The following is a 12,735-nucleotide window of genomic DNA, read 5'->3' as shown; positions in this document are numbered from 1 at the left end:
ACTAACAATAACTAACCTATCTTCGTCCAATTCTCAATCTATTTGGCTTGTAAGAAAAGTCAAATATCTTTTTATCTAATTGTTCTTAACCATTCAGTTCAAGATTCATTGCATGACATTATTTACATAGGAATAAAAAGATAATATCAGCTTTAATTTGATGATGATGTATTGCTAAATCCACCGGTTTTCATCATCTGAAGAAACTCCTTGTAATTGACTCTACCATCTCCATCTTCATCCACTTGCATAATCATCTCTTTACAACACTCTAGGGTTTTACCTTGCTTGAGTCCCAAGGAAGCCATCACAGACTTTAACTCCTCAACGCTAATAAACCCATCGCCGTCTTGATCAAACACATTGAACGCATCTCTCATATCCTCTTCCTCTTTCTCTACAACAATCGAACCGTAAAGAGATTCAAACTCGTGTATGTCTACACAACCATCTCCATTTGCATCCATCTTATGGATCATCTGGATCAAATCTTTGTCTGGCATGAAGATTCCTAGGTTCTCCAACGAATCATTTAGCTCTTCCTTTGTGATGCGGCCGTCTCCGTTCTTGTCGAACATCTGAAACACTTGTTTCAGATCCACCGGGTCTGTTCTTGTCTGAGATTTTGGTTCCGGTTCTGAAAGTGGTGGTGGGATGTTGTCGTCGATGTACCATGAAGGAGGGAAGAGAACTCTAAGCTTCTTGGGAACCAAACAGAGAAGAAATGAATTAATGAGGTTGTAGAGAAGAAAGACTCTCACCATAACTCTTGACTTTGTTAAAGAAGAGAGAACAAAGAAACAAAGCTTTGATGTTATTTTACACAGAGAAACTTGAAATGAAAATGTCTCAAGGTTGTTTTTATACAGTGGGAGAGACTGAGAGAAATAGAGATGTAGTTAGTATTTAATAATTTGGCAAAAGATCTTTCTTACATAAAATCTTTTTTGGTAGAACCATTGATTAACCTATAGACGCTACCTCTTTGCTTAGTCTAGTTTTATAACCTTTTTTAGAGTTCAGAAAAAGAAACAAAAGATTAAATGAGTAATCCGAAAAAAACATTTTCATCAATTTCCAAGAAAAAGTGTGATAGAAGTATATTTTACTTTGATGGAAGTGTGATAAAGTTAACAAAACGTATTTGTTACTTCTTGTTTTTTGTCACAAAAGTATTTGTTACGTTAGAATCTAAAGTCTATATAAAATACAAACACTTAACACTAGTTAGTATATTTGGAGAATACGCGTGAAGAAGGTAGAGAGTCTAAAAATGGAGGATTATTAAGTTTATTTTATGCTGTACAAATAAATAAAAAGATAATTATTCATTTAGTTAACGTTAACGCGTTGTTATAATTGTTGGTGTTTGATTCTTGTCCCCATTTATTCCGTATTAGATTAAAAACATGAGTAGTGGTGCACTAGCACATGCCACCAACGAGAGGCTGACGGCCGTTAGAATATGTACAAGTACTATTTAAAACATTTAAGTTAACGTAGAAAAATTGGATCGAACGGAACACATGCAGTGGAACATTCATTGAATATTAAACCTAACGTATGAAGTAGTATTAACACTTTTGAATGTTAGTTACATTCGAAAATATATTTGAAGTGATGATAAATTCGTTTTCATACACTTGTTTTATCTATTGAACCAGTATATAATTTTCTATACCTTTTGCACATTCTTTCGATCAAATGCATGCGTTTATGAAATACTTGTCTCCTAACCCTTTTATGTTTGTACAGTTCTCATGATATATATCTTGACTGAATAGTGTTTTAAATATGTTTTAAAGTATAACAAAGATGAAAAGACAAGTTTCCGGAAACTTAGTATCTTCTGGAGATTCTCTGACGGGGTTTGTAAACCTGTAAGGGTCTCTAAGGGCATCTCCAATGTAACTCTATTTTTTCCTCTATAATTTATACAAAAATAGAGTAACTCTATTATAGTGTAACTTTTGCTCCAATGGTGTTACTCTATAATAGAGTTACTCTATTATAGAGTGAAATATAGAGGAATGTCATATTTTACTCTATATTTGGAGTGAAAAAGTGACATTCCTCTATATTTCACTCTATAATAGAGTAACTCTATTATAGAGTAACACCATTGGAGCAAAAGTTACACTATAATAGAGTTACTTTATTTTTGTGTAAATTATAGAGGAAAAAATAGAGTGCCCTTGGAGATGGTCTAATCACTCTTATGTGAGATTAACTCGTGTAATAGTTGTCTTCCAGCTCATCCAAAGCCACTACCACTCATGATTCATAATTCTTATTATTTTTGAAATTATATATAAAAAGTGAAAATTGAACTATACTGACTAAAGGGTACAAGTTTTACTTACATTATCTCTGACATGCATTTGATTAAAAAAAAATTGTGGTTGGTATTTTAGAAGTTTTTTTTTTTGAGATCTCGAACAGATGGTGAATCTATTCTTGGTTTCTTGTGAAAAGAATCTGGATATTTTTGTTATTAAACATTTAAATTACCAAGGACTACCTGAAATTATAGTGGAAGCTAGAAGGATTGGAACTCTATCTTATTAGACCACAAAATAAACCAGTCAATTATTGTTCACAAGATATATTATACAAGAATTTTAAGTATCTTACTAGTAAATTTTCAACCAGTATGCTAATTATATATTCAGTCAGCTAGCTAGGTAAAAACATATTGTTTAGACTTCTTTTAGAAGCTGCTTAATCTGAATTTGAAATGCTTTTTGACTAATGATAGTGATATCGCTTATAACCAGAATTTTGAAATAAACAATTAACTCAAAATAGTTTTGTAAATAATAGTATCTTTTTAAAAGCTGGCTTGATGTTCCTTTCCCATGACCTATTACTAGATGCCTACCATATAGAATATCTTTATGTAAATTGCACTGAATTTTTGGGTATTTTGAAGGATGGGACGAATTAGTACTGCCTAAAAGCACAATCTCCACATGTACTATCGTCTACTGTTTTTAAGACTAGCTAGTGTTGCTCTCGGTTTGGGTCAGCCAACCACAAGCCATTGGAGAAGGAAGAAGATAACAAGAGAAAGAAAGTGTATAGACAAGATCATCGAGAAGAAAAAAACAAGGAAAGAAGAAGAAGACTACTTGAGAAAGTCTTGTAAGTTGAATGACTTGAATCTATATATGAATAACATCTCAAACATGATCAGAGACCTTGTTTCATTACCGGAAGCTGTGATGGTGTTGTTTGCGTCTACCGAACTTCATCTATCTCTTCAATCCCGCCACTAGATGGTGTCGACCTCTTCCCAAGGCTAAGTTTCAAAAAAATTAACCGCATTAAAATTATTTTTCATTTTTTTCAACTGTTTTTGATGCAATACATATTATTAGATATTGAATTAATATTTCAAATTAGTTATCATATTCTAATTGATATTCACTAAATTCCTTGCTATAGTTTCTTTTTATATATCATCTATAAGAGATTTAAAAGTATATAATCGTTAGCGAAATTCCTCCATATCTATGTACATAGGAATGTAGGATATCTATTGACATGATAAATATAAAGCTTGACCTGGAGTAGTCTGATTTTTCTTTCTAGTACCTGGAGTAGTCTGATTAGTTATGATAATAATGTCTATCGTCTATGCAACAAACGATGTCTCACAATGATGCATCAACGGGACGATCAAAGTTCATCAGGTTGGTGAACTATTTGTAATAATATAAGTAACTAGAAAGACAAGAAGCCAGGTTGATAGTAACTAGAAAGTAACTAGAAACAAACCATCACAGTGGATGAGCTCGTGCGGTCTTCCATACTCGAAGAAACATGGTATTTGGGTAGATTTCACATATTTTTTGTGTGGATTGGTCAATGAAATGTTATCTTCAACTCTTACAAGATATATCATTTAAATCAAAACTGCACAAATCATGTATATGTAAGAGTGGTTCTACGCTTCACTTAAAGAAATGTGAGAATAAACGATTGTTTACACTGATAACGAAATGATTAAGAACATTCACGTATATTTTAGTTTTCGTTAGTACATTGTAGCTTCTAATCAATGTATAGTTAGTAATGTCAAATGGGCGGGTTATAAATGGGTGGCCCGTGTCCAAATAGATATGGTCCGAAATGGACAGGCCCATATTGAACCATAAATATTTTTTGCCCAAATGGGTGAACCCAACTATATACATGGCCAAATTTGGGTTTAACCAGTTGGACAATGGGCGGCCCAATAACCTTAAATGTCTAGGGTTAAAAATTGGTGCGTTTGCGGGTGACTTATGACTGGTTAACTACCAAATTCGGTAACAGTCAAATAATAAATTAACAATATTTACATTTAATATAATTATAAAAATATCAAAAATCATAAAATTATAATAAATATAAAATTTCTATTTAGAAAGTTATAATTTTAATTTTTGAAAATTTATTGAAATTATTTTTATTATAAAATTTTATAATATTAATTAAAATATAATAGATATATTTTAATATTTTCATAATTTTAATTTTAAATTTTTTATTAAATATTTTTACTTTTATATATATATTGTTTTAAAAAAAAGAAAAAAAATTTATTTTCTCACAACCGCCCGCAACCGCAAACGCTAGCTGGAGCCAGCTTTTGAATTTATGAGATTCAGAGCGGTTTGAAGCGGTTTAGAGCGATTTGAGTGATTGTTGCAAATCGCCGACAACCGCTACCAACCACAAAAGCTGCGTTTGCGGGTGGTAGCGGGAAAACCAGTCGCCCCCTAATTGGACACATGGGCCGTCCATGGATAACTCAACAAATCATGGTCCTATTTGGTTATGGTCTCATTTGGACATGGTTCTATTTGGGCTTCGACCAAAAATGTCCAGCAAAAAATTGAAGCCCATTCGGACACACCCAAACCCGCCCAACCCGCCCATTTGACATCTCTATGTATAGTATTTGAATTTTTAAACTATTTAAAACACCATAGACTTTTGATTTTCAAATACCAAGACTTTTGATTTTCAAATTATTTAAAATGAAAAGGTTACTTTTGATAGTTATTATTATTATTCAAAATCATAAACATAATATATGATTTTCATACAATGTTTATACCCGGTAAATCGCAGACAACCATCTAGTATAATAATAATTCACTTGTTATAATTTAATCTTCATTTTACAAAAGAAAAAAAATCAATAGCCATTAACCATTAATCTTCATTGTGGTCATATCATTAAAATAATGGGCCTATTTATATCCAATAAGCTGTAATTCCACTAGAAAGACCCGTTTGGCTATTTACCCGTTTGGTTACCAACTGTGACCTGGACAATAGCTTCCTAACCATTACATATTCACATGTATGCATCGACTATTTTTTTTACAATAATAATTTTCTTTGTTCAATAATCTTATATTCACAAGATTATTATAAGACTTTCAAGTCAATAACGAAAACGAGAAGAACGAAGTAAACACCAAATCTATCATTAAATAAACAATGTATTTTATTTTGATCAAAAAGAAACAATGTATAGACATTCTTTAGAAAATTAGTGGGAGAAAACAAAAACTTGTCATAAAATCTAAGTAAAATGAAAATAAAAGTACAGAACAAAAGAGAATCAAACCTGACCCTTAAGTGACCAATCAGAATCGACCGCGCCTAGTCTTTCCTGATTTTCCACACCTTATCTCTCTCTCTCTCTCACTCTTCTCTAAACTATCCAACTTCATTCTCCATCTTCCTGGCGTCTCTCCTCTCTCTCTTACTCCATCAATGGCCACCACAAACTCTCTCCACCACCACCACCACTCTTCTTACCAACACCACCGCCACAATCTCCACTACCAATCTCACTTGACACCAACTTCTCTCTCACTCAAACACCCCACTTCCACCCCCACATTCTCATCACTCATCTGCTCTTCTTCCTCTTCCTCCTCCTTCCTCGTCACCTCTGCTACCACCACAAACACTTCCGACATAACCACTGAAACCGCAACCAAGTTCGAAGTCCTAGCGACCCATCTGATCAACCAAGATTTCAGGAAAGCAGACGAAGAAACTAGGAGGCTTCTCATTCAGATAGCAGGAGAAGCAGCCATAAAACGCGGCTACGTCTTCTTCTCCGAGGTGAAGTCCATCTCCGTTGAAGATCTTCAAGCTATCGACAACCTGTGGACCAAACACAGCGATGGGAGGTTCGGATACAGCGTGCAACGCAAAATCTGGTTGAAAGTCAAGAAAGACTTCACGAGGTTCTTCATTAAAGTTGAGTGGATGAAGCTTCTTGACACAGAGGTGGTTCAGTACAACTACAGAGCTTTCCCTGACGAGTTCAAGTGGGAGCTTAACGATGAAACGCCTCTTGGACACTTACCGTTAACAAACGCCTTGAGAGGAACGCAGCTTCTGAAATGCGTTTTGAGCCATCCTGCGTTTGAGATAGATGGTGATGATGATAATGAAGAAGGAGAAGAAGCTGAGAGCAGAGGTGGTGGTGGTAAAGCACAGACAAAAGATACAAGAGTGTTTAAAACAGATTACAGCTTTTGATGTCTTTGATTTTCATTTGGATTATGATTATGAATGTATGAACAGTCATTTAGTTAATGAATATAAACCAAAAGTCTTTCTTGGTTGATGAATGTTCAAATTCATAAGTTCTGAAGATATTCGTTCTCAGACAGGTCAAATCTGAAACAACTTCAAACTCCAGCTGTCCAAGTCCTTCTCTTGTTTGTGTCTTCTTTGCTGATTTGATGAATGAATACAAAGTTGTGGTTTTGGCTCTGTTCAATGTGTGAAAAACATCTAATGTGTACGTTGCTGCTTCTGTAGCCTTGTAGTTTATTCTCAAATGTAGGCCACACACGTTACACTTGATGTGGACAGATGCTTTCTCTCATTCTGTGGTTTTAAATGAATAAATGTTTAGTCATATGCATAAATATGTAGGATCATGCATGAATGTATCAAAACTATGTTCTCTTCCATCATGTAAAAACATGCCATGTTCAGCTAAGAAGATTTAAGTAGCATTCTAAAACAGTTGCAAGAGGGTACAGTTTATTGAAATAGCTAATGTTTGTGCGTTCTTCAGACTACTTGAGCTAGAGACCGAAGAAAACGAGGATGATCTTTATTCACTTACTTTAGAAAAACTTATAGAATCTAATTCCATTGATATATGTACTTGTGATATATGCACATGTGTATATATAAGCAGGAGAAAAATATTGGATTGAGTCTCAATAATACTGACTAGTTTCTAGGCGCATGGGCAGAGTCGTCGGGTGTATTGGTGTGAACCGTCACAAGAAAGCATTGATTGTGTCCGGCTATACAAACACGCGCCTGGATACTGAAAAGCCAAGAAAATAAACACACACACACATATATAGAATCACTCAGTTTATGATCAAGATTCAAAGCTAAGCCGGGAGAAAGCTATGTGAATGAGATGTTTCACTCAGGATTCAAGAACTTAGAGTGCGCCATTAGAGAAGATACAAAAATGGAATACCAAATCTCTGGGTGCGTCATCTGCAACTTCAGCAGGCTGGTCAGCCCCGGCACTTGCTAAACAGGAGCCTTTGCAAGTCATGTATCTTTGCATACTGCGCAAACAAAAGAAACAAAAAAAAAGAACACCATGTAAATCTCTGAGACATGGCTAGATCTGTCTTAAAAGACATCACTCAGTTAACTTACACGTCACATTGGTTTAAAAGTGAGAGTTTGTTCATCACACACAATTGTCCACGTGACTTGCAAACAGCATCACATGAATCTCCTTGCCTATGAAACAAGCTCAATTAAAAAAAAAGCGCACACAAATTCATAATGGTAGAGAAGTGAGTTGTATGTGTTTTATACCTTCCGACAATAACGTCAATGCCAAGAAGCCTTGTTTCAACTTGTGTAAGATTTGCCCCTATTCCAGTTATTTAACGAATGTAAGATATTTTGACATTTTAAACAATAGTTGAACGAAAGACTAAGCTATCAAAAGCTAACCTGAAGCATTTGACGTCAGAGAAAAACAATGGTGAAACTTGCTGTGGTATGCATTTTCACGAACCTGTAAAATTTCATGTCATATTCATTACACTTTGATAAGCATCCCATCAACTTCAAATAAAAACCTCACTTCCACACTAATTTGCTCCACTTCAAGATATAATAAACTCAAGAAATTTGCCAAGAAGAGAAGAACAGTCAAATCACTTACCACACTCTCAGAACTATGGCGGCATCTCCCGGCACAAAAATCAAATACGGTCCTGTATGTCCCTGATAAAGAGGAAAGATTAATGATCTTTCAGATGAAAATTACACCTATGAAGCTGCTGCAAAACCTGCTGTAGCCGGCTTTGCAACTTTTATCTTAACCACCTTCTCGAGAATCGTCTGCATAAGATAAACACACTCATGAGCAAAACAAGATGAAGCAAAAACAGAGAAACAAAATCAAAGGTTCCATAGAATACCCGAGTTGGATTCAAGCAGCAAGAAACGCAAAACTCATAAGAGCTGCAGCATTGTGAAAGTATGTTGCATCCACTAAAATCAAGCCAAACAACAAAGTCAGAATCAGACTGTCTGGTTATTGCCTCAATTTAAGGTTAGGATGATCATCTTAAAATGACTTACTGACAAGAGAATCTTTCTCCTTTCAATGGACAGCAACGGGTTCGAGAATCCAAAGACAGAGCATTACACACATTGCCTGCAACAAACAATCATTCATGCTTATAAAAAGAACCAGTCTTTCTTACTAAAGTCTCTTGTCGGAAAGAGATTAAAAGCTGTAAAAATTGAATCTTTCATTGGAGAGGAAGTTGCTGACCTTCATCGTCAGAGATCAGATACCTTCCTTGTACGGTTGTTCTGCAAATCCTCTCTTCTAAGAACCCGATGTCCTTCCTGCAAAATTCAATCGAGATCAAGCGAATACAGAACAGACGCTCGTCGCAATTTATAGGAACAACATAAAAAATTAATCTTTCACCTAATTGCATATGTTCTCAATGGAAGTAAGAAACCCACGAGTTGTAGAAGACCGAGGAGCAAACTAAACCCAGGTGTCGACATTCTTGTCGGAGAAAGAACGAAATCTTCCGACCAGATCAAGTTCCGACTACGAGCAATCAAATTGAGTTTGTTTTCGTTTATGAAAAGAACTATACAAGTAAAAAAAGTAAATAATCGTACTTTACTTTATTTAATTAGTCAAAAATAAATCTCTAATTAGAGAATTCAAATCAAAATTAAAACCTGATTTTCAAAATAGTGTATTAATAAGATCTACTATCTACTAATGTAAGGAAAACCAATTTTTTCATACCTCAACACTTGTTAATTCAGTTTATACCTCAGCTGGTTCACTCGTGATTTTTCGGTCAATACAGAAATTAATTAAAATTTTGAAGTTTGAGTATGTGATAAAAGAAATAAAGAGTTGAGGTATGTAATAGACTGACTTACCAATCTAGAGGTATAAACTGAATTTTAGTAAATGTCGAGGTAAGAAAAAACCGTTTTTTACTTGATGTAATCATGTTACTTTCAACATTTTGTAAGGAAATCTAAGGATGATTCCCAGAAAAAGAAAATCTAATGATTATAAAAAAGCATCGGAGGTTTGCAGTCATGATCCAAGTTCCTGTAAATATTAGTTAATAGAAAATGAAATACGGAGTACTTTATCATCAAATAGACACATCAGGAAATAAATTATGCTCATTCTCAGGTAAAAGAATCTTCATACTTGTTAATCTATCAATAAATCTTGTAATATACGGTGTTCCTTGTGTAAAGTATCTAATATTATCATCAAAGCTGCTATTAATTTTCACCCATAAACTACAGTTAATTAATAAATGGTGTTAATTAGTCTCTTTTAATTTATGTACTTAATTAATTAATGTATAAATTCAAATTTTTAAATATATTAAAGTAATAAACTAATTTATTAAGAAAATATAAATTATATTTACATTTAAGTGATATAAAATAATATATTAGTTAACTCATTAACACCATTTATATATTATCATTAGAATACCCATATAAAGTAATCAATGTGCAGATGTTATTAATTAAGCCGTGAATATTCTTGAAATTAAATTGAAAAGCAGTATACTAAAGGAGAAAACAAAAAAAAAACTCCAATATATAGAATAAATACTTTTGTATCAAACAAAACAATTGTCAAGACGCACCAAAATCACTACTAATAAACATATAAGAAGAGAAGAAAATAAAAGCCTCAACAAAAAGACACTGAATAACAGTATTTGTATATGACATGGCAACACATGGAACAGAAACCAATCTCCCATTATCAGATATAAGAATCAAGTTTCCTGGGATGGAGTAGCTACTGCTGTTGATGACCTTGATGACTTTAACAATGGTTGTAGAGCTTTTACCACAATGCTCATGTTCGGTCTAAACTCTGATTCGTATTGCACACATAACGCTGCAACAGCCGCGAGCTGAAAGAGAAGAAAAAAAGAAGAAGAAAACATTACATGATTAGCTTCAAAAGTGGTTTCACAGGGATTAAAGATAAAACCATACAAAATGACCAAAGCTTTTTTTTTTGTTACCTTTGCAACTGCTTTAGGAGGATAATCTCCATTGAGTTTTGGATCAACACATTGCTTCACTTTGTCTTCACTCAGCCTTGGAGCGGCCTGCAGTTATATGGCAGAGAAACTTAACGCCAAGAACAATAACAGCAAAGAATAAAAAGATGTTTTTGTACTTACCCAAGTGACAAGACTTTGCTGACCACGTGGCATAGTATGATCAACAGGTTTTCTACCAGTCAAGAGCTCCAAAAGCACTACACCAAAACTATAAACATCACTCTTCTGTGTCAGTGAACCAGTCATGGCATACCTGCAACACCAAAACAGTAAAGTTAACAATCTTTACTTCCTCAAGAATAGTGTAATGAATTGTTTAGAGAAATTCATTATTACTCTGGTGCATGGTAACCAAAGGTCCCCAAAACTCTAGTAGAATGAAGACGAGCAGCCATATCAGGAGACTGATTAGACAGATTAAAATCAGCAATCTTGGCTTTAAAATCTTCAAACAGAAGCACATTGCTAGACCGAACATCCCTGTGTATAACCGCAGGTTGAACTTTCTCATGTAAATACTCAAGTCCTCTTGCTGCCTCAACCGCTATTCTAACCCGTTGGGTCCAATCAAGCGTCGGACCTGGCTGCGCTCCTTGCACTCCTTTCCTCCCGTGCAAGATATCATGCAAAGACCCCATCGTGGCAAACTCGTACGCAAGAACACGGAGGTTCCCTTCAACGCAGTAGCCAAAGAGCTGAACAAAGTTCTCATGCTGCAGCTTCGAAACTCTAGAGACCTGAGTCAAGAACTCGAAGTTTGATTCAGGCTCAGCTGAGTTATCAAGCTTCTTAACCGCCACAGCTCTCCCATCTTTCAAAGTTGCGTAGTAAGCTCTTCCGTATGAGCCTTCACCGATCAGTGCCTTTGATCCAAAGTTATCAGTCTTTTCTTTCAGCTCATCCAATGACAACGCAGGGACGTCGATAGCTGGAGGCACGTTAAGAGCATCAGGTCTCACAGACACTTCTTGGTTTTTATTGTGCCCTTCAAGAACAAAGAAACACGAAAATAAATATGAATAATGCCACACTAATCGGCACCAAAAAGGATCACAACTAGTACCGTTATGGTGCTTAGGACTTCTCCGGTGATCATTTTCAGTAGTATGGTAAGGCTCTTCGACGTGGCAAGCACAGCACAACCACCTGCGCATCTTTTCTCTCTTGCCTATGTGAAGATCGTCTACAGCTCTCGGTTTATCCAGCCGCACAAAGTAGCCTGGTGATCTATCGTTGGCCTGAAAATGAATCAATCATCATCATTTCTCATATCTACACAATCAATACAGAGCCAAAGCAAGATCCTTCAAGCCAAACAGAGAGACTGATATTCGATTCAGGCTAAAAGTTAAGACCTTTACACAAACCCACGAGCTGCTTAAACTTCAGCTTCAAGATCAAAGCTTTTGTGAGTAAATCTTACCGTCTGACCACGGCGGTGATAGTCAGGATCCGTCGGATGCATACCCAAAACCCAGAGAGAGATGGGTCGAATAAAGTTAAGAACTTTGGCAGAGAAAGGAGCAGGAAGAGACGAAAGAGCAAAAGATTTAGAAAAAGAAAAACAGATATAAAGAGAAGAAAACAGCTAAGAGAATGTGTCAAAAGTAAAGAGAGACAGAGAGACATGATTAAAAAAAAAAACAGACACTTGTGACCAATAAAACAAAGCAAAGCAAAGAAACTACAGTACATTACAAGAGTATAATAATGAAAGAGGAGACAACATAAGTACCTGTAAATTCTATCTCACTGTTTTGCTGTTCTGTTTTTTGTTAGTTGGCGAGATTGGAGAGAAGGGAGATAGACGTGGGGAACTGAAATTCTTGGGAGAGAGAGATATATAGTGGAGGAGCAGAGAGGCAGACGCGCTTAAGGAAAAATCTTGGACAAATGATATTTTAATACCTTCTTCTGATTCTGTTGCTTTGTTCTCTTGTCAACATCGTTTTCGATGGTTCGTTCGTCCGGAATATACATTCTAGTATAGTCTTTTACGTATTTGACCTGATCAGGTCTGTTTTGTCGGCGTTGTTTCGATCTTTGATTTGAAGAAAAGTTTTTTTTTTTTTTGTAA

The 12,735-nt window shown here is 35.2% G+C and overlaps 4 protein-coding genes across 6 annotated transcripts; 1 reads left to right on the top strand and 3 right to left on the bottom strand.

Annotated features, from left to right (window-relative positions):
- Window positions 1–47: 47 nt before the first annotated feature.
- LOC106353152 (calmodulin-like protein 4) lies at window positions 48–905 on the bottom strand. Its single transcript, XM_013792846.3, has one exon. It carries the CDS (start codon window positions 762–764, stop codon window positions 153–155), a length of 612 nt encoding a protein of 203 aa, XP_013648300.1. The 5' UTR covers window positions 765–905; the 3' UTR covers window positions 48–152.
- A 4,564-nt stretch (window positions 906–5,469) lies between these two features.
- LOC106353155 (tetrapyrrole-binding protein, chloroplastic) lies at window positions 5,470–6,641 on the top strand. The gene has a single exon (XM_013792852.3). The coding sequence runs from the start codon at window positions 5,776–5,778 to the stop codon at window positions 6,553–6,555; it is 780 nt and encodes a 259-aa protein (XP_013648306.2). The 5' UTR covers window positions 5,470–5,775; the 3' UTR covers window positions 6,556–6,641.
- Window positions 6,520–9,209, bottom strand: LOC106353154. Its single transcript, XM_013792851.3, has 12 exons — window positions 9,014–9,209; window positions 8,852–8,928; window positions 8,656–8,731; window positions 8,493–8,565; window positions 8,361–8,412; window positions 8,234–8,295; window positions 8,020–8,083; window positions 7,879–7,936; window positions 7,714–7,800; window positions 7,526–7,619; window positions 7,265–7,363; window positions 6,520–6,909 (listed from the first exon to the last, which is right to left on the bottom strand). The coding sequence occupies exons 1-11, from the start codon at window positions 9,094–9,096 to the stop codon at window positions 7,271–7,273; spliced, it is 819 nt and encodes a 272-aa protein (XP_013648305.2). The 5' UTR covers window positions 9,097–9,209; the 3' UTR covers window positions 6,520–6,909; window positions 7,265–7,270.
- Window positions 9,210–10,163: 954 nt separating this feature from the next.
- Window positions 10,164–12,646, bottom strand: LOC106353153 (PTI1-like tyrosine-protein kinase 3). Of its 3 annotated transcripts, none has more exons than XM_013792849.3 (6): window positions 12,394–12,646; window positions 11,722–11,896; window positions 10,995–11,643; window positions 10,779–10,911; window positions 10,617–10,703; window positions 10,164–10,502 (listed from the first exon to the last, which is right to left on the bottom strand). In XM_013792849.3, the coding sequence occupies exons 2-6, from the start codon at window positions 11,810–11,812 to the stop codon at window positions 10,362–10,364; spliced, it is 1,101 nt and encodes a 366-aa protein (XP_013648303.2). In that variant the 5' UTR covers window positions 11,813–11,896; window positions 12,394–12,646; the 3' UTR covers window positions 10,164–10,361. The 3 variants fall into 3 exon arrangements, with proteins under 3 accessions (XP_013648303.2, XP_048591603.1, XP_013648304.2); XM_048735646.1 differs by lacking the exon at window positions 12,394–12,646 and adding an exon at window positions 12,082–12,270; XM_013792850.3 differs by lacking the exon at window positions 12,394–12,646 and adding an exon at window positions 12,014–12,181.
- Window positions 12,647–12,735: the final 89 nt, after the last annotated feature.

The sequence above is a fragment of the Brassica napus genome, chromosome A7, assembly GCF_020379485.1.
Source record: "Brassica napus cultivar Da-Ae chromosome A7, Da-Ae, whole genome shotgun sequence".
NCBI classification, from domain to species: Eukaryota; Viridiplantae; Streptophyta; class Magnoliopsida; order Brassicales; family Brassicaceae; genus Brassica; species Brassica napus.
The sequence above is the reverse complement of the archived record's forward strand: the minus strand, read 5'-3'. Positions and strand labels throughout refer to the sequence as shown.

Bases quoted from the DNA above. Each gene is read 5' to 3' on its own strand.
- LOC106353152 (XM_013792846.3), bottom strand. From the start codon at position 764: ATGGTGAGAGTCTTTCTTCTCTACAACCTCATTAATTCATTTCTTCTC.
- LOC106353155 (XM_013792852.3), top strand. From the start codon at position 5,776: ATGGCCACCACAAACTCTCTCCACCACCACCACCACTCTTCTTACCAA.
- LOC106353154 (XM_013792851.3), bottom strand. From the start codon at position 9,096: ATGTCGACACCTGGGTTTAGTTTGCTCCTCGGTCTTCTACAACTCGTG. The intron at 8,566-8,655 runs GTAAGTCATTTT...GCTTGATTTTAG, and splicing joins GGAGAAAGATTCTCTTGTCA to TGGATGCAACATACTTTCAC. The intron at 7,364-7,525 runs GTATTCCATTTT...TTGGCTTTTCAG, and splicing joins ATGACGCACCCAGAGATTTG to TATCCAGGCGCGTGTTTGTA.
- LOC106353153 (XM_048735646.1), bottom strand. From the start codon at position 12,123: ATGCATCCGACGGATCCTGACTATCACCGCCGTGGTCAGACG. The intron at 11,644-11,721 runs GTACTAGTTGTG...TTGTTCTTGAAG, and splicing joins AAGTCCTAAGCACCATAACG to GGCACAATAAAAACCAAGAA. The intron at 10,704-10,778 runs GTAAGTACAAAA...ATATAACTGCAG, and splicing joins AGCAAAGTCTTGTCACTTGG to GCCGCTCCAAGGCTGAGTGA.